Consider the following 19157-nt stretch of genomic DNA (forward strand, 5'->3'; position numbering starts at 1 on the left):
TTGACTTAGGAGAAAAGAACTAAAGTCCAAAACCAACGCAGTTCTACAGGGTCATGATGTCCCCAGCCCGTGTCACACACAGGTTGGCGTCTAACCTTAGAAACCAACTCACAAAAGAGAGAAATACCTTTTGGTCTCAATATTATACCCCCTTTGCTTTCAGGAAGAAACCTTAATATACCCACAGAAGGGAAACATACTTACCTTATATTAAAGTGCATCACCCTTGCTCCCTCCTCTTCCCAAACACACAAAGCAGGAGGCGTTGCATAAAGGCGCTTTATTTTAAAATCAGCACATCCTGCTTGTATAAATCAGCTACTCTCCATTTCCAACTTCCATCACCTGAGCTTGAGAGCAGAGTGCGTGGTACTTTTCTGGGCTTAGGGTATAAACCGACATGGTGTTCAAGAACATGTCCAGCGGGCAGAGCCCATCAGGGCAACCTCTTGGCACCTGCTCCTGCGGAAGAGACGTAACTCAGCAGCTCCACTGAGGAGCCTGTCCTTCTACTTCCAGCTGAGCCCAAAGTTCTGAGAGGCTCTCACCCACGTGGTATAAGTGTGCACATATATTGTACAGACAGGAAGGCCCCACTACCTGGTCAGCTTCCAGAATAAAAGCACTATGCCCTACTTATAAAAGTCACTCAAAAAGTGTTTGTGGAATTGACTGGGAAGAGACAGTCAAGTTATATCCCTGAGCTGGGAGAACCAATAGGCTCATCCCTGGGGCACGTGCTGGCCTCTGCCCTGGACGCCAGCCCTGATGAAGGGGCCAACACCACAGGTGCCCACAGCACACATCACTTCCCGAGGACACCATCAACAATCTCCAAAACAGGCCTCACAGCCAGGAGGCTACATCCTGACAGGGACGCTCAGGAGAAGAGGAGGGGGACGCTGCTCCTCGAAGGAGTCTGTAACAAAACTGGGATCAGGCCCAAGCCCCATCCTGCCCCGTTCTGACTGACCCCTGGGGCACAGCCAGGAGTCGCCCTATGGGATTCAGAGAGCTGACTGTGCCAAGGAGGACTCCACTGGGCCTGAGGACAGAGACTTGGTGCTAACTCAGGTGGGGGGGTTCTGAGGGAGGGGCCTCACCCCCAGCCAAGCCCACCTCAGAGGACTTACCTTCCCATGGTAATAGAGCTGCACAAACCACTCCTTAGACTCCAGGTGCTGGTAGAGTTCCATAGTCAAGTCAACAGCAAACGATGGCCATTTGTGGTCAAAAATCCCCAGGGTCATTAAGAGCGGTATGAGGGTCACATCATGAACCGCATAGAGGTACAGCTTTCTGCAAGAGGAAACAGCTCTCCACAATGCCCTATCTCAGGACTCTGAAGGTCAGGATGCGGCCCGCCTCCTTTTTAAGTAAGACACGCTTGCCTCAGAAACCAGGTGACCTCTAGAAATCAGCTGAGCCTGACTCAGCAAACTCCTTTGTCGTAGATCGTGGGAAGAACCCTTGGTCTCGCTCCCCATGTCTTCATGAGGAGGGTCCCCACCAGAGAAACTCTCCAGGCCTCCTCCTTGCCACCCACCCACTCCTCCCTGGTGAGTTTCAAAGAGACTGCGCGTGTGTGGCTTACGCCCTACCTCCCTTCTCTCTGTGGGTCCTGCAGCCTGCGGGAGTGCTCTTCCTACTCTCAGCCATGGACGACTTTAGTAGGGCAAGGTCTGCTCCTTCTTGGGGACGCCTGAAGTTTTGGGAAATTAAGTTTATTTCAAAAGAATATTCATAAGCCCATTTGGCCCACAACAAATCCTCCAAATGGCTTTCATCAGTAATCAGAGTGCCATTTAATCTACATCTGCCTGACACCAGTAGCCATCTCTTAGGAAAGATCAAGGATTTTATCCACGGACCCCCAGCGTAGAAGACTGGCCTTGGATCCTGTGTACTCTAAAGATCCAAGGTGGAGGGTGGCAAGGCAGCAAAGCCAGCAAAAATGTGCTGTCAGTGCAGGTGCCGCGGAGGACAGGATACGGCGCTCTGAAGATCTGCTGCGGTAAATCTCAGCCCAGAGTTCCCGTTTCAACTCACTGTCCCTACACCTCTTACACCATCATGAGCTTCTAGCGACGCGTAATCCCACAACAGCGTTTCTCCAAAACTCAGCTGAATATCAATCACCTGAGGATCTTGTTAAATTGCAGCTCCTGATTCAGTAGATCAGTCTGGAGCCTGAGAATCAGACAAGTTCTTGGACAACGGTGAGGCTGTGCCTAGGACACATAATACTCCACAGCCATAGTCCCAACCTCGGATTCAAGGCTACAGAGTGGCAATGGAGGCTCGTGAGCCAGTTTCAACATTATTATTATTATTAGAGACGGAGTCTCGCTCTATCGCCAGGCTGGAGTGCAGGGGTGCAATCTCAGCCCACTGCAACCTCTGCCTCCCGGGTTCAAGCAATTCCCATGCATCAGCCTTCCAAACAGCTGGGACTACAGGTGCATGCCACCACGCCCAGCTAATTTTTCATATTTTAGTAGAGACAGGGTTTCACCATGTTGGCCAGGATGGTCCCAATCTCCTGACCTCATGATCCACCCACCTTGGCCTCCCAAAGCACACTTCCAACATTTTTAAATGCCTTATGGATATCATACCTTCTTTACATTCAATGAAAATGGTTCAAACTACACAATCCATTAAGCAATTATCTTTGTTTTGGACTAATAACAAACCAGTGTGACATCATAATTGCCTACTGTTTGATATATGTTCAATTAATTAAAAACAAGAGAGAAAGCAAGAATAAATTTGAGGTTCTTTTCACTAAAATAAAATTTTGAAAACATGATAGGAGGGGTACAGCAGGAAAAAAGGTCAAAAGGTTGTGAACCTCTTTGAGACTGGGGCCGGTTAAACATCTCCCTTCAGTCACTGGCAACCTGGTTCTTGCCTCACTAAGATCTGGGCTCCCTGTCTGCAGCCAAAGTCCCCACGGCCCTCAGGTACACAAAGCAGGGCTGCTGTGCCAGGTACCTGATCTTGTCCGGCGCAGTGGTAGGGTCCACGGCTCTCAGCAGGTTGCTCTCCAGGATGTGGAGGAATGGGCCTACTGCCATCTGAAGACTTTCCCTGTGAAAAGTGAACAACGTTTAAGGGCACTCAGCTGATTCTTCCCCCAGGACCTCTAAGTTCTATCAGACGGAGCTGAGAAAAAGGCAAGTAATGCATAAGGGCTAGCAAGGGGCCAGAAGGAGAGAAACGGCAGTGCGTCCAGTCGGGGGTCCTCTGTGGGCAAAGGCTTTCAACAACACAAGCACCAGCACAAAGACCTGTTGTGAACAACTGAGATGGGAGGGGCTCGGGAGCGGGGAGGGGAGACCCGGATAAACCAACTAGGCCTTGAGGAATGAAAGAAGAAAGCCGACAAAGCTGGGAAGGAGAGGGGATAATAATTTCCAGGAATTCCAGAAGGCCCTTAGAAAAATAATCAGAAGGAACAAGAACATTCTAAATGTTGTTTCCTCTGTGCCAGCCTTCTTCCTTTTGGAGTTTAGACCATAGGGACATTTCTCATTTACATCTGATTTATTTAGCAGAAGACGCTCGGCGGTCATGCTCCCTGGGTTGGCTCTGTGGCTCCACCACTTCCATTCTCAGGCCTGTCACATCACGACCACAGGTGACTACCGCAGGTGAAAGCACATTCACTCACATAGTGAGCAAAGTCCACTTACTATAGAAGAAAGAAATGTTTCTCATCTATCTACTCATCAGAGCAGCTGATCAGCTTCCACGGAGCCTTCAGGGGCCTGTCTTCTCTTTTTGTGCTTCTTACTTTTTTATCAAAGAGAAAAAAAGACCCCTCCCAGAATTCCCAGAAGCCAGTCACTGACCAATGAAAACAAGGTTGCCATGATTGGCTTAGACAAATCCCTATTCGTGGTGACTGGGTAAACGGCCGTCTTTATAAGTCAGGGTGTTTCAGCAATGGATGAAGAGCAGGCGACCCACACTACGCAACATACGCTTTTCAGAAGAACGTACACAGGCAAAGCCAAGCTGGATGGCATCATGAGGTTGTAACTATTTGTCCCTGAAGTTATGTTAGTTTTACAAAACCAGGGCTAATTGGAATGAAAAAGACAATAGACAAGGTCCTGTTTAAAATGATTTACACCAGAATAAAGCAAACTACACCACGGGCCAACTCTGACCAACTCTGGTAAATAAATTTTATTGGCACACGGCCGTGTCTATTGGTTTGCATACTGTCTTTGGTTGCTTCATGTTACAAGGGCAGAGATGAGTTGTTGTAACAGAAACTGGATGATCTACACAGCTTAAAATATTTACTGAGAGAGAGAGTGTGTGTGTGTGTGTGTGTGTGTGTGTGTGTGTGTGTGTCGTTGTTGTTGTTCTTGTTGATAAAGGAGAGAGCAGCAAGTAATACTTTAGGTATGGTGGAGCCCCTTCACAAACAGAAAAGGGAAGCTGGCAAGTGCCAGGGAGTGGCAGGAAGCTATGTAGCTTGGCAGGAACCTTCTGGATGCCCTAGGCCTGCACGCAAGTGGACATACTGACTGAGTGGAAAGAATGCAGTCAGGGGCTCTTATCCTTAGGCAACCAGCCATGCAGATTCTTGAACTGTTAGGTGCCTTCCCCCGACTTTCCCAGGACTACTTCCTACCTCCCCTCCTCTATCAAGTCACGTATCTTTAGTGCAAGCTGAACGCATTCAATCAATCAGGAAAAAAAAAACTTTCCATTCTGGTAGTCAGGAAACAGACCTTCTAGAAATAGAACCCTACTAAGTGCTAGTAATACAGCAAAAACACAGAACAGGCAGTCAGTGGATCTGGGACCAAGTTCTGGATCTGCCACTTGCTAGCTGGGCCTAGACCAGGTAGGCAGTATCTCCCAGCCTCAGTTTCTTTATCTACAAAGCCAGGGGGAAAGGTATCTCACTCGCCTCACAGTGAGAATGTGAAAATCATTTGTAAATTGTAACATGATGAATAAAGAGAGAAATAAATATTCTTTCTTCAGCTCCCCCCACCCAAATCCTTTAAACCTTAAAGTGAAAGGAAAGGGCAAGTGATAAAGTCAGGAGGCGGGTGGCTCCCGGTTCCACATAACAGGAAACAGAAGCACTAGGGCACTAGTCCCAGCTGCAGAAGGGCGAGGACCGGGGCCCACTGGCAGGCGGACAGAGTGAGGTTCAGCCTCCTTATGCACAGAGTGGAGTGGGCCTGATGAACTCCTCTGCCCCGTACACTTGGATGTCTGACCAAGCCTGAGGTCATGCCAGCCATGAGAGGCCCCTCACCTGTCTTCCTTCTGCAGTATGTACAAGGATGTGTCCACAGCTCTCTGTTCAATTATCCGTGCAAATCTCTTCAGCATGGGGCAGCTTGGGAGGCTGTGTGCCTGAAAGGGCCACAGGTAGTTTCAGAAAAAAACGCTTCTCAGATACTGATTCTAGCAGCTGATCAACTTCCATGGTACCTGCAGGAGCCTATCTTCTCCTAGCTCAAGAAGCTATGTCTCTAAAGCTCTTCCAAAGCTATTACTAGATATCTGATGGCCAGGAAGAAAAAAGGGGGTGTCTTCCCTTTCTGATGGCTCCCCATCCACTCCAAAATGAGAAGCATTTGTAATTTTTTTTGAGACACAGTCTCACTCTGTTGCCCAGGCTGGAATGCAGTGGTGCAATCATGGCTCACTACAACCTTCACCTCCCAGGTTCAAGTGAAGGCTTCTGCCTCAGCCTCCCAAGTAGCTGGGACTACAGGTATGCGCCACCACACCTGGCTAATTTTTGTGTTTTTAGTAGAGACGGGTTTCACCACATTGGCAAGGCTGGTCTTGAACTCCTGACCAGCATGATCTGCCTGCCTCAGTCTCCCAAAGTGCTGGGATTACAGGCGTGAGCCACCGCACCTGGCCTGTATTCTTTAACTTAAAAAAAATATGAATAAAATACAAAGCAAGAAATTCATAAATTCCTACTTGACCTTCATTTTCCCCAAAATGACTTCTAAAAACTATGCCCTACAAATACATGATACGAACTCTTTACTTCTAACCTTAAACCTGTTTTACTCATAAGAGCAAGGTGCATTTCTACCTTCAGGGTACACTGTCATTTTATTTTCACAAGAGAAAGAGGAAGGATCCTATACATCTTTGGGTATCCAACTTTTTTTTTTTTTTGAGACGGAGTTTCGCTCTTGTTACCCAGACTGGAGTGCAATGGCACAGTCTCAGCTCACCGCAACCTCCGCCTCCTGGATTCAGGCAATTCTCCTGCCTCAGCCTCCTGAGTAGCTGGGATTACAGGCACGTGCCACCGTGCCCAGCTAATTTTTTGTATTTTTAGTAGAGACGGGGTTTCACCATATTGACCAGGATGGTCTCGATCTCTTGACCTCGTGATCCACCCGCCTCAGCCTCCCAAAGTGCTGGGATTATAGGTGTGAGCCACTGCCAACTTTTGTATCTAGAGAAACATTTCCCATTGTTAGTCTTCTTTATGTATTTATTACAGAAAAAAGATTACATGGCTAAATAAGCTTGAGGAAAACAGATTAAAAATCAACCAGTTTTCTTTATTAAGGGCATGTCATACTTTTTAAATATGCTGATGTACATATAGTACTCTCAAGAAGTGATAGGATACAAAGGGATTCCAAAATTCCTAGACCCTACCCATTCCCCAACCCATTACCCCCACCTGCCCAAACACACTCCTGCATATCAGGTGTTCTGGGGAACACGCCTCAAGAAGTTCTACTCGAGAGAGTTCAGCGTCTGTGTTCCTAACTGCATGAGGAGTCTTCCTCCACTGCTCCCTATCCCTCAGTCCCCACATCCATTCTATCTACAGGTGCTATTACAGTTGCCTCCAAACCAGGCCTCTGCCCACTTCTCTCCACCCAGTTCTAACTCAGGAGTCAGCCCACCAAGGGACATATTATCGCAGGATCCCCAACCCCGGGTCTCACCTGCTCAGCAGCCACATTGTCCAAGAGGATGAGGAAGTCCACGCCATCACTACTGCCAACGCCCATCCCTTCCTTCACCTTTTTCAAATCCTCTGAGATTCCTGGCTGTAAAGAGGCAGCCTGCCTCCGGCCTCTGACCAAAAAAAGAGTAATGCTTTATATTCTATAGTGATTTAACAGTTTACAAAATGTGCTTCACACTTAGGATATCACTTAGTCCCTGTAACAACGCGCTGGGGTTAGCCAGCACTATCCCAGTGTTATGGAAGAATAAACCAAGGCTCTACAAGGTCAAATGACTTGTAAACATACGTTAGCAACTACCATGGTGAGGATACAAGGACGAATTTTCCAGATCTCCCTCTAGCATTTGCATTATATCAAAAAGGATGCAGGCAAGGCCCTTCTGTCTGAAAACAACATTCTCTTTTCTTTATGGAATAAATACCATATAGTCTTAGTGTAGCCTAGAGATACCTGATAACTGAAAATGTCGTCAGCCCAAACTGATCTATCCTACACAGAAACATGTTGGTGAGAAAAGGGCAGTCTGTGCCTTCCTGGGCTTGTGCACCTGGTTTGCCGGTCAAAGACAGTCTCAGTCCTCCTTCATTTAACCTGCTGGTTTCCTCACCTGCCCCACCTGAGAGGGGTTGTCAGGAGGATAAGACTTTGTACATGGCAAAGCCCCACCTGTGGCTGTATGTATGGTCTCTCTAGCCCAGCATGCAGCTCTTCCCAGCATTCCGGACCTTCACCACACGTCTGTTACTGTGAACAAGACTTCTTCCCTTCCAAGACAGCTGATGTCACACCTAAGTGTAATTTAAACCTTCCCGTCCATTATCCACCAGTAGGGTTAGCCTGGGCAGGCCCTCAGTACAGAGTTCTGCCAGCAAAAGTGGTAAAAGGCTGTCCCCTGCTGGTGAGCAAGAACCCAGAGGCAGTTACCTGGTTCTCTGCCTCAGGCTCCAGCAGTTTTGGTAGTTGGGATACAAGACTTCCGAGTGTGCTTCGTCAGTGTGGATGATGATGGGTCCTGGAAGAAATGCAGGGAGCACAGGCAGGCAGAAGCTTCAGCTTGTTCTTTCCAGCATCTCCACCCGCTTCTTCTCTCTCTTTGTCTACAGAGACGGAGCACAGATCTGCTCCGAGAGGCAGATCATCAAGGTTCCTCCTTAAGGAGAGTGAATGCCTTCAACACGGCCTGGCCCTGCCGTAGAGGGTCTCCTATATTCTGAGCAATGGAAAAAGTAAGTCGCAGCAGGCTTGTTCTGCCTAGCACAAGCCCTTCTATTGGGCCACAAATAGACCAGCACAGGTGATAGACCTGAATCAGACTGGCAACTCCCTGACCCCTTCCAAACAATCCCTGCTGGAAAGCACTGCCAGCACTTGGGCCCTCTAATAAAGAAAAACTTTATCAGAACTAAAATACTTTCTTGCTTCCTGAAGCCTGATCTTAGAGGTCAGTATGGTGACTTATCACATAACAAACTGAGACAGGTGGACACAAGACCACAGATCCTCCCAGACCTCATAGCCTTGCCCAAAATAAAATGCCAGGTTTCTAGATGAATTGCTGGTCTAACCAAAGATCTAACCAAATAAACTTCAAACAATGTTTCTTCTGTACTTGAAGCAGCTCACTGCTGCTCAGAGCTCCTCGGTACTCTTGTCTCCTCCCATCGATGCCAAAAGAAGGTGTTCTAACACCTTTCCATGCTTTGCTCTGTGCCAGAGATGGCAAGTGCCTGCGGTAGGTTCTTTTTCCACACCTCTCAAGCCTGATGGCAAAAGAAATAGCTTCCCATCCCAGTGCTTTGGGCGGCCGAGGCGGGTGGATCACGAGGTCAAGAAATCGAGACCATCCTGATCAACATGCTGAAACCCCATCTCTATTAAAAATACAAAAAATTAGCCGGGCATGGTGGCACGTGCCTGTAATCCCAGCTACTCAGGAGGCTGAGGCAGAAGAATTGCCTGAACTCAGGAGTCGGAGGTTGCGGTGAGCCGAGATCGCGCCATTGCACTCCAGCCTGGGTAACAAGAGCGAAACTCCGTCTCAAAAGAAAAAAAAAGAAAAGAAAAGAAAAAGAAATAGCTTCCCAGCAGCAATTTGAGATTCACTGAGATCACTCTACAAGTGTGATCAGCTGAATCGAAGTCCCAAAGAGATATATATTCCCAAATTATTGATCGTCAGAACGAAGGGCTTTAAAAGTATCCTATAACTTTACTAGAATTTCAGAATTCACACACACATCATTGGTCTGGACAGGAGAAGAAGCCAGCCTGAAAGTCATGAGCTTAGCCTTCAGTTTACAACGAACCAGCCGAGTTGCTTGGGGAAGTCACTACCATTCTCTGGGGTTCGTCTGTAAATGGAAGGGGTGGAACTATATAAGCAACAGAACCTCCCCACCCTGCAACTACAATGTAAAGTCTGATAATAAAAGGAGAGAGGCTGCAAGGTGGAGATCCAAGGCAGTCCATCGTGTGTCCCATCCCCTCCTTTCCTGTACTTCCTGAGACCCCTCTGAAGAATCCCGGCAGTTCTGCAGCATGCGTTGTGAAAAGGACAAATCAAATGCTGCCTCCAGATATACATGTCCTCAAAGAAACCGCCGAGCATAAAGGGAAAAAGCAGGATTCGGACCCAAAACTGCCAGAGTTTGAATCCCAATTCTACTATTTACCAGTCTTGTGTCCCTGGGAAAGTCATTTAGCCTCTCTGTGCCTTGGTTCTCTTATCTGTTAAAGGGGATAACGATACCTAACTCATAGGATCATGACAAGAATTAAACAGGTTAATATATCTGAAGTTCTTAGAACAGAGTTTGCTGCAGACAATTGGTCCTCCATGTCCTTGGGTTCCACATCCACGGATGATTCAAGCAACCATGGATTAACAATATTTCAGAAAAAAAGAACAATACAAAGTAACACAATAGAAATAACATAAATTAGAAAACAGTACAGGATAATACACAGCATTTATATTGTACTGGGTATTATGAGTAATCTAGAGATTATCTGAAGTACATGGGAGGAAGGGCGTAGGTTATATGCAAAGCTAGGCCATTTTACATAAGCTACTTGAGATGCCGTAGATTTTGGTAACTGCCAGAGGTGAGGGCTGTCCTGGAACCCATTCCTTTTGCATACTGTGGAATGACTGTACTAAGTCCTTTATTGATAGGATAACTATGACTTAAACTTGTAATATAACACTAATAATATTAGACACCTCTACTGCCTGCAGTCTGATATTGGTGTCTGGATTTTGGACCCACAGCTTATGATAAATAAGGCACACTTGAGTGGACAAATGTACAGAGAGCGAATGACTGGCCGAGTAGGCAGACCAACAATCTCCAGCTCTCCCCATAGCCTGATTCGCTCTAGCTCATATGTAACTTCTGGGATTTTTCTAGGATTTTACCCCTAAAGCAATATCCCACAGCTGCACCACTTCCATTAACAGCGGCACCTTCTGGGATTCCTTATTCAAGTTCCTTCCTATAGGAAAGGCATGGAAGTCGCTAGGAATAAAGCCAAACTGGAGTCCCAATACCTATGGGTGCAGTGCAGGGAGCTGCTCCCCAGACAGCCATGCCTGACGCTAGAGATTTCCTTCCCTGCCAGAAACCTGGGGTATTCTCAGTCTGGGACCTGCTAAAGAGAATGTTGCCACCAAGAAACATCTTTCCTTCTCAGTAGCACTTCCGATGTGTCTGAAAGATCTTGTCTTTTAGAAGCTGAGCAACTGAGAGCTTTCAGAAGATCGGGTGCTGTGGATAATTCAAGGCCTCCCAAGAAGTAAGAGGGAAGCCATCCTGCCTTGTTACCTAGACACACACTGTCGGTGTGCAGCAGCCAACTGCAGCCAGAATTAGCAGCAGCATCCCACCCAGCTGGGGCGAAACCAGACTCCCCTTCCTGAAGGTTCTGCTCTTCTACATATTTCTTAAAAAGTGTGATGGAAATTTGGTTTCTATTTGAGATATTGCCAAAAAGCTAAGCAAAGTAACAAGAACCTTTGCTTTATGGCACCTTTTTAGTGAGGTCATGATGATCTGAAATTCAGACCAGAGATTAAATGTAAATTTGAACCAATGCAGCTTCATGTGATGACCAAAGGCCCTCCACACAGGAGATGCACAAGGGGAAATAATCAACGCAGTCCCTGGGGATGAAAAGGTTGGGAACACTGACTGCAACCATTCAGGGGCTGAGTGTGTGGAAACCCAAACTCGATGGACTTTCTCAGCTAGGAAGGGCTGTTTATGTTATGCATGGTCACCAAGATTAGGACAGTGGTAGCAGTATTGGGTCCCAGCTCAGTGTCCTTCCTTTTCAGCAGTGTCTCACCTAAACAAAAAGCCCCCTCGATTGTTCCTAAAACATGGTTAGGACTGCCTTGTGCAGCTTGTGTAGAAGCTTGACGGGAGAAGCCAGGAGCCAGAGGCAGATCAGAGCAGCTGGTACGCTGCTGGGGCTGTTGAGGGCAGGCTAGCAGGGGGAGCATAAGGCCAGACAGGGAAGGACCCACTGGACTAGGCACACACTGGAAGTCACACATGCAGGAGAAAAAGAAAATCAATGGAACAGGAACCAAGAAAGAGACAGGGGCTTTGAAAGTGAGAAGCAAGAGCCCCTCAGGACAGAGACTGAGTTTGGGACCTCAGATACGAACCTTCTTTCTGACATTGGAAAAGCCCAGCTAGCAAACAACGGGTGGATTCCAGATTCCGAAATATGTTAGTGGAACGAATACTGAAAAAAATTAAAAGATAGTGACACTCATAAAAGGAATATTTAAATATATACACTTTATTCCACAGAGGCTCCAGGTGTCTTTCAAGAGTACATAGGAGAGCTATGGGGCTAGGAAGAATGCTTTACTTCTCTGTGGGATGTCTGCCCCTAAGAGACTCGAAGGCCAATGAATGCGACCTCCAGGAACCACCCATTCACAGGATCCTGTGACATAAGGGTAACTGCATCATGACAAGTTGTCCCCCAGACTACCTTGGGTGAGAGTGGGAACCATCTTGGGGTGTCAGGACAGGTATCCTCATGCTCAAGACCTTAAATCAAGTGCAACATCACTCACAAGACCTCCTGTGGGTTGAAGGTCGGTGAAAGAAATGGAATGTCTTCTACATAGTTCTTCCTCAGTCTCTCTCCCAAGGTAAACATCTGCTGCATGCCCACCTTGGTCAGCTGCCCAGCAAACATGCCCCCCTGAAGTAGGGAAGAAAGAGAAGGAAGAATGAAAACACCTGACCGCCAGCTGAACTCAGCCCAGAGAAAACCTCCCAAGCTTTGCAGTGGGGCTCCCCAGAGCAAGGAAGCACTGCTCACCTTCAGGATGGTCTCACGGTATTGAGAGTCGTAAGGAGAAGGTGGTTTCGGACCGCCAATTAGATTGGTGACTGTGTAATCAATCTGAGTTTGGGGTGGGACCTCTAATAGCTGGGGCTTCCACTCTACCTGTTATGACCACAAAAAACCAACAAACACATTGTTTAAAAATGGTTCTTGAAACTCACATCATTAACATCTAGCAGCACTTAGAACACATGGCTGGAATCACTGACAACTAGGCCTACAACCTTCCCATGGGAAGGAAGGAAAGAAACATTAGCTAAAATTAAGGGAAGAAAAGACAGTGACTTATTATTCCAGATGTCCTTAGGCCAAGTCCTGTTATTGCTACCCTGGTAAGGACTGCTAAGGGGCTGCTCACACTGAAGCAAAGGGGAGAAGTGGCCAGAATGCCGGGCATGCAGATACGTGGTGAACGAATGAAGAGACGGATGAAAGAAATATATCGGTGGCCATATGTGCGAACAAATTTATAAGGAGTTAATCTGGAGGTTTCTATGCCCTATCCCAGCTTAAGGATTCTACTTAATATCTCTGTACCTACTACAGATTTCTCCTCCTTCATGCAATTCACGGAAAAAGCTACCATCTAAGAAAACGTGGCTTGTTCATCATCTTCCATTATTCCTTGCAATCTGGCTCCTGCCCCAACTGTGCTGTATTGATTTCAAAACCTCACTAGTGGCCATAGGTCTCATAGCTCCAACTGTCCATAAAGCTCTGACACTCATGGCGTCAGATGCGATGATTTCAATTTTAAAAACAAGTCTTCTCTTCTAATCCCATAGACCAGCTTCTCTTCCCAATCTACTATGTCTCTCAATGTTACCACAGTTCTCCTAGGCCCCAAACCTCAAACCTGTGGCTCCACCATCCCCACACCAAGCCCTGTTGATCACTGGCTAGAAGAAAAGTCCCTCCCAATGGTCCTTTCATGATCTTATTGTAGCACATAAACCTTATTAATGCAGGCAAAAGCCTGACAGACTGTTCCCTTGTATCTGCACAGTCCATCCATCCATAGCCACCTAATTAACCTTTTTGGAAAAATTTATTTCTTTTTAGTTACATTTAAATATTTTATTTTTAACTGACAAATAATTGTGTATTTTATATATTTATGGAGTACAATGTGATGTTTTGATATGTTACATTTGATATATGATTAACTAATGTAAACAAAATCCATCAGCTCACATACTTTCTTTCTGTTTTTGTTGACACAGAGTCTTGCTTTGTCACCAGGCGCCAGGCTGGAGTACAGTGGCGCGATCTCGGCTCACTGCATCCTCCGCCTCCCGCGTTCAAGCAATTCTCCTGCCTCAGCCTCCTGGATAGCTGGGACTATAGGTGCGTGCCACCATGCCAAGCTAATTTTTGTATTTTTAGTAGAGACGGGGTTTAACCATGTTGGCCAGGATGGTCTCGATCTCTTGACCTCGTGATCCACCCGCCTCAGCCTCCCAAAGTACTGGGATTGTAGGCATGAGCCACCGCGCCTGGCCCATACTTTCATTTTTATGTGGCGAAAATATGTAAAGTCAACCTTTTAGCAACATAGGCACACATTATTTTATTGCTGTTTATAGATAATTGCATTTTTTACAAATTGAAGGTTTATAGTAACTGCACGGAGCAAGTCTATCAGTGCCATTCTCCCAACAGCATATGCTCATTCATGTTTCTGTGTAAAATTTGGTAATTCTCATCATATTTCAAACTTTTCCATTATTAAATTTGTCAAGGTGATCTATGATTTGTGATTTTTTTTTTCTTTTTGAGATGCGGTCTGGCTCTGTCACCCAAGCTGGAGTATCGTGGCAGGATCTCGGCTCATCCTCCCACTTCAGCCTCCCGAGTAGTGCTGAGTACGGGCAGACACACCAACACACCCAGCTAATTTTTGTGTGTTTTTTTTTGTAGAGACATGTTCTGCTATGTTGCTCAGGCTGATCCCGAACTCTGTGATCTCTGATGTTACTATTTTAATTGTTTCGGAGTGCCACAAGGCACATCCATATAAGATGGCAAACTTAAATCAATAAATGTTGTGTATTTTCTGACTGCTCTGCTGACTGGCTTTCCCCCATCTCTCTCCCTCTCCTCCCGCCTCTTTATTTCCTAAGACACAACAATATTAAAATTACACCAGTTAATAACCCTACTATGGCCTCTAAGTGTTCAAGTGAAAGGAAGAGTTGTAAGTTTCTCACTTTAAATCAAAAGCTAGAAATGATTAAGCTTAGTGAGGAAGGCATGTAGAAGGCTAAGCCAAAACCTATGCCTCTTGCACCAGTTAGCCAAGTTATGAATGCAAAGGAAAAGTTACTGGAGGAAATTAAAAGTACTACGCTGGTGAACACACAAACAATAAGTAAGTGAAACAAAGTTATTGATAACATGGAGATATTCAATGCAGAAGAAACAGCCTATATCCAAAGACGATCCCAGCTAGGACTTTCACAGCTAGAGAGGAAAAGTCAACTCCTGTCTTCAAAGCGTCAAAGGACAGGCTGACTCTCATTAGGGATTAATGCAGCTGGTTTCTTTAAGTTGAAGCCAAGTCTTATTTACTATTCTGCAAATCCTACAGCCTTTAAGAATTATGCTAAATGTACTCTGACTGTGCTCTATAAATGAAACAACAAAGCCTGTATGGCAGCACATCTATTTACAGCATGGTTTACTGAATATTTTAAGCCCACTGTTGAGACCTACTGCTCAAAAAAAAAAAATTGATTCCAAAATATTACTGCTCACTGACAATGCATCTAGTCACCCAAGAGCTCCAATGGAGATGTACAAGATTAATGTTGTTTTCGTGCTGCTAACACAATGTCCATTCTGCAGCCCATGGCCCAAGGAGTCATTTTGACATTCAAGTCTTTGTTATTTAAGAAATACATTTTATAAGGCTATTATTGCCTAGATCGTGATTCCTCTGATGAATCAGGGCAAAGTAAATTGAAAATCTTATGGAAAGAATTCACCATTCTAGATGCCATTAAGATTTATGAGGAGGAGGTCAAATTAGCAACATTAAGAAAAATTTGGAAGATTTGATTCCAACCCTCATGGATGACTTTGAAGGATTCAAGACTTCAGTGGAAGAATAACTGCAGATGTGATGGAAATAGCAAGAGAACTAGAATTAGAACCTAGTGGAACCTTAAGTTTTGACTGAATTGTTGCAATCTCATGATAAAACATGAATGCATGAGAAGTTACTTCAAAGAAGGGGTTTCTTGAGAGGGAATCTAGTCCTAGTGAAGATGCTGTGAACACTGCTGAAATTACAATGGATTTAGTACATAAACTTAATTGATAAAACAGTGGCAGAGTTTGAGAAGATTGACTCCAATTTCAAAAGATGTTCTACTATGGGTAAAATACTATGAAACTGCATCAGAAGCTACAGAGAAATCACAGGAAGAGTCTGTCAATGTGGTAAACTTCACTTTCTTTTTTAAATTTATTTTCATAAAATAAAATTTTTATTGTATTTAAAAAACCTTATAAAATGTTTATAAAATAAAATCAGTTTATTTTTTAAAATGGCCACAGCCACACCAACATTTAGCAGCCACTACCCTGATCAGTCAGCAGCCATCATCATCAAGGCAAGACCCTCCATTGGAAAAAAGATCATGACTCACCAAAAGCTCAGGTGATCACTAGCACTTTTTAGCAATAAAGCATTTTTAAATTAAGGTATATACATTTTTAGACATGCTATTGCATAATTAATAGGTTACAGAATAGTGTAAACATAACTTTTATGTGCATCGGGAAACAAAAAAAATTGTGGGATTCATTTTATTACGATATTTGCTTTATTGCAGTGGTCTAGACCTGAACCTGCAGTATCTTCCAAGTATGCTTACATATGTTAAATCTAAAAAAGTCAAACTCACAGAATTAGAGAGTAGAATGGTGGTTATCAGAGGCTGGGGAAGGGGATGAATGGGGAAAGGAGAGATTTTTATCAAAGGGTACAAAATTTCAGTTAGACAGGAGGAATAAGCTTTAGTGATCTATTGCACAGGATGGTGACTACAATAAATAACAATGCGTTGTATCTTTCAAAATCACCTAATCTTGCTGAGTTACTTTCATTATATCAATAGTGTTTTCCTAATGACAGAGGTAAGCATCTGTCCTTCAAGGACTTCTACATTGTGGCTGGGTGCAGTGGCTCATGCCTGTAATCCGAGGACTTTGGGAGGCTGAGGTGGGAGGATCCCTTGAGGCCAGGAGTTCAAGATCAGCCTGGGAAATATAGCAAGACTCCATCTCTTAAAAAAATAAATCTAATCAAAGGACTTCTACTCTTTTGCCCAGCCCCTGTCCTCAGCTTCACTGCCTCTCTCCTCCCCTCCAACCCAGACCCTGCCCACTGCTTCCGCATCTTCTTCCAGCTTGCTTCCCTTGCTTGGAGGGACTCCTGTTACCAACTGCCCATCTATGTTGTCTTCAATGTTCAAGGATAGCTCAAGTCTTACTTCCCCATCACCGACCACTCTAGCTTTCAATGGTCATCTTCTAAATCTGAATTCCTACAACACTTACAATAAAAAAAAAAAATATTTAACTCAATTTCCTACTACTTTGTTTAGTTTTAAAACTAACATTTGGAAATCTACTATGTCACATATCATCGTATTTATCTTCATCTCTCCCAGAACTAGCCCAGGAGAATGCTGCAGGGAGTCTCAGAGATTCTTTTTGCAATAGAGACAGCCCTCCATTCTTCCCAAAGGCATGTGGCAGTCCCATTGGCACCTGATCTCCAACACTTGAGCCTCCTTCTGCACATCAGAGGACCAGGTGCTCAGAGAGAGGCTTTCTTCCTTCTTTCACAGTGAGTCACTGCTCCCTCTTTCTGACCCTGTAACTCCTCTGGATAAAAAGCCCTACGATGGTTCATGGCTCATGTGACCCCACCTCCTCTCACAGCCCAGCCCCCCACCACTTCTTCCCTATTCTGTACACTTACTCTCTAGTCACACAACTCTGTGTCCTTTAACACCATTCTCATATTTCATGGCCTTTCAGCATCATGTTTCTTCACGACTGGAATTTTCTTTCCTCATTCATCTAAGACTTTTGTTCATTCCATAAGACTCAACTTAAACGTTTCCAGAAATCGTGATCACGGCCGTATGCTTTCACAGCAGCTTCTGTGGCTCTCTTTAGTCACCTTTACCAAAGGTATTAAACGAGCTCCTCTACTGGTCTGTCCTGTTCAGTAGACTTGGCTTCCTGAGAACAGAGCCTGGGTCATCTATGGACCTCTGAGCAAAGGGCCTCACACACAGCAGGTACAATTAACAGCTCCAACAATTTGCCAGCTCCTGTGGAAGATACCCATCTTGAGGAAACTTGACCCTGCCTTTCCTGAGTTCTCAAGTAACTCAAGAAAAACGGGGCCGGGCGCGGTGGCTCAAGCCTGTAATCCCAGCACTTTGGGAGGCCGAGGCGGCTGGATCACGAGGTCAAGAGATCGAGACCATCCTGGTCAACATGGTGAAACCCCGTCTCTACTAAAAATACAAAAAATTAGCTGGGCGATGTGGCGCGCGCCTGTAATCCCACCTACTCGGGAGGCTGAGGCAGGAGAATTGCCTGAACCCAGGAGGCAGAGGTAGCGGTGAGCCGAGATCGCGCCATTGCACTCCAGCCTGGGTAACCAGAGCGAAACTCCATCTCAAAAAAAAAAAAAAAAGAAAAACGGGAAGCTGAGAATGTAAATGACAGCAATATGGGAACAGAAGCTGACATGTGCTGCAAGAAACCATATGAAGGCCACAGCAGTTCAAAGGCAATACAGACCTTCTCTTCTGGCTGGGGATTTAGAAGTCTCATTGAGGGAATGGCATTTCAAATGAATAGCATTTAGACAAGCAAATACCTATACTTATAAAGGGTGGCATTCACAATTCCAAAAATAACTAGAAAGCTTGAGCAAAGCAGAGACGGGGAAGAATGTGTATGGTAAATAAGTGGTTTGGTTTGCCTCAACCTGGGAATGGTTATCCAATTTTTAAATCAGAAAATACCAAGTAAAGTTTAACTTTAGATGTGTATATATAAAGGCAAAAACTAGAATTCCTCCAGTTGAAGGAGGAGTGGGAACCCACAGCCCCGGCCACTCAGCATCCTCTTACGTAGTCTAGGAGCTCCACAGTGAATTTGAAAGCCGGCAGCATATATCACAACTGGAATGCGAAGACTAGAGGCAGAAAAGCCCATGTTGAGACGTTATCAATAGTCTACATGAGAGCCTAAGGCCTCATCTAAGGCAGAAGGAATAGAGGAGGTAGATGTAAGACATTTGAGTTAGACTTGGCAAGTGAGTAGGTAAAAGCTTTATTTGGGGGCAGGATGGGGGGTGTCGGTAGGTAAACACAGAAGAACACCACCAAAAAAGACTACTTTGATTTTTGAGCCTAGTAATGGAGATACTCCTTGACTAAAACTAAAACCAAGACAGAAAAACAAGTGGAAAGCTGATTTCCATTTTGGACATTTGGAGACACCTCCTTCACGCTCCCAGTGCGCCCAGCATACTCCCTTAATTGATGTCTGCTGCCTCTCTCCTTTATCACACTGAAAATTCCTTTAAAGGCAAGATTGAATTATCCATCCTCGTAGTTCCAGTGTCCAGCACAGGGCCCGACACAAGGTCTGCACAGCCATTCAGCCTCACCGAGAAACCTGTCAGGCACATTCACCAAGAGAGGACCTTCGCTGTTTCCTAGAAGGCTGGAGTCGAGGTTACATCAAGTCTAGAGT

General features: G+C 45.3%; 1 protein-coding gene across 6 annotated transcripts in view; it reads right to left on the bottom strand.

Moving 5' to 3' along the window:
* ACP6 (acid phosphatase 6, lysophosphatidic) overlaps nt 1–19157 on the bottom strand; it is a 44770-nt gene that overhangs the window by 19752 nt on the left and 5861 nt on the right. For 2 of the 6 annotated variants that reach the window (XR_013529181.1, XR_013529180.1), the window contains exons 2-10: nt 12339–12467; nt 12088–12218; nt 11668–11747; nt 7920–8007; nt 6969–7101; nt 5291–5391; nt 2998–3093; nt 1602–1702; nt 1134–1299 (exon numbers count right to left, since the gene is read on the bottom strand). Coding sequence is in view for 3 of the 6 variants with exons in the window: in XM_035278939.3 (XP_035134830.3) it covers nt 319–462; nt 1134–1299; nt 2998–3093; nt 5291–5391; nt 6969–7101; nt 7920–8007; nt 11668–11747; nt 12088–12218; nt 12339–12467 (1068 nt within the window). In the remaining 3 variants the exon portion in view is untranslated. Of the gene's footprint in view, nt 1–261; nt 463–1133; nt 1300–1601; nt 1703–2997; nt 3094–5290; nt 5392–6968; nt 7102–7919; nt 8008–11667; nt 11748–12087; nt 12219–12338; nt 12468–19157 lie in introns of those variants that run through there. The other 4 variants (XM_035278940.3, XM_035278941.3, XR_013529179.1 and 1 more) reach the window with 3 other exon arrangements.

This window comes from Callithrix jacchus, chromosome 18, assembly GCF_049354715.1.
Source record: "Callithrix jacchus isolate 240 chromosome 18, calJac240_pri, whole genome shotgun sequence".
Classification (NCBI taxonomy): domain Eukaryota; kingdom Metazoa; phylum Chordata; class Mammalia; order Primates; family Cebidae; genus Callithrix; species Callithrix jacchus.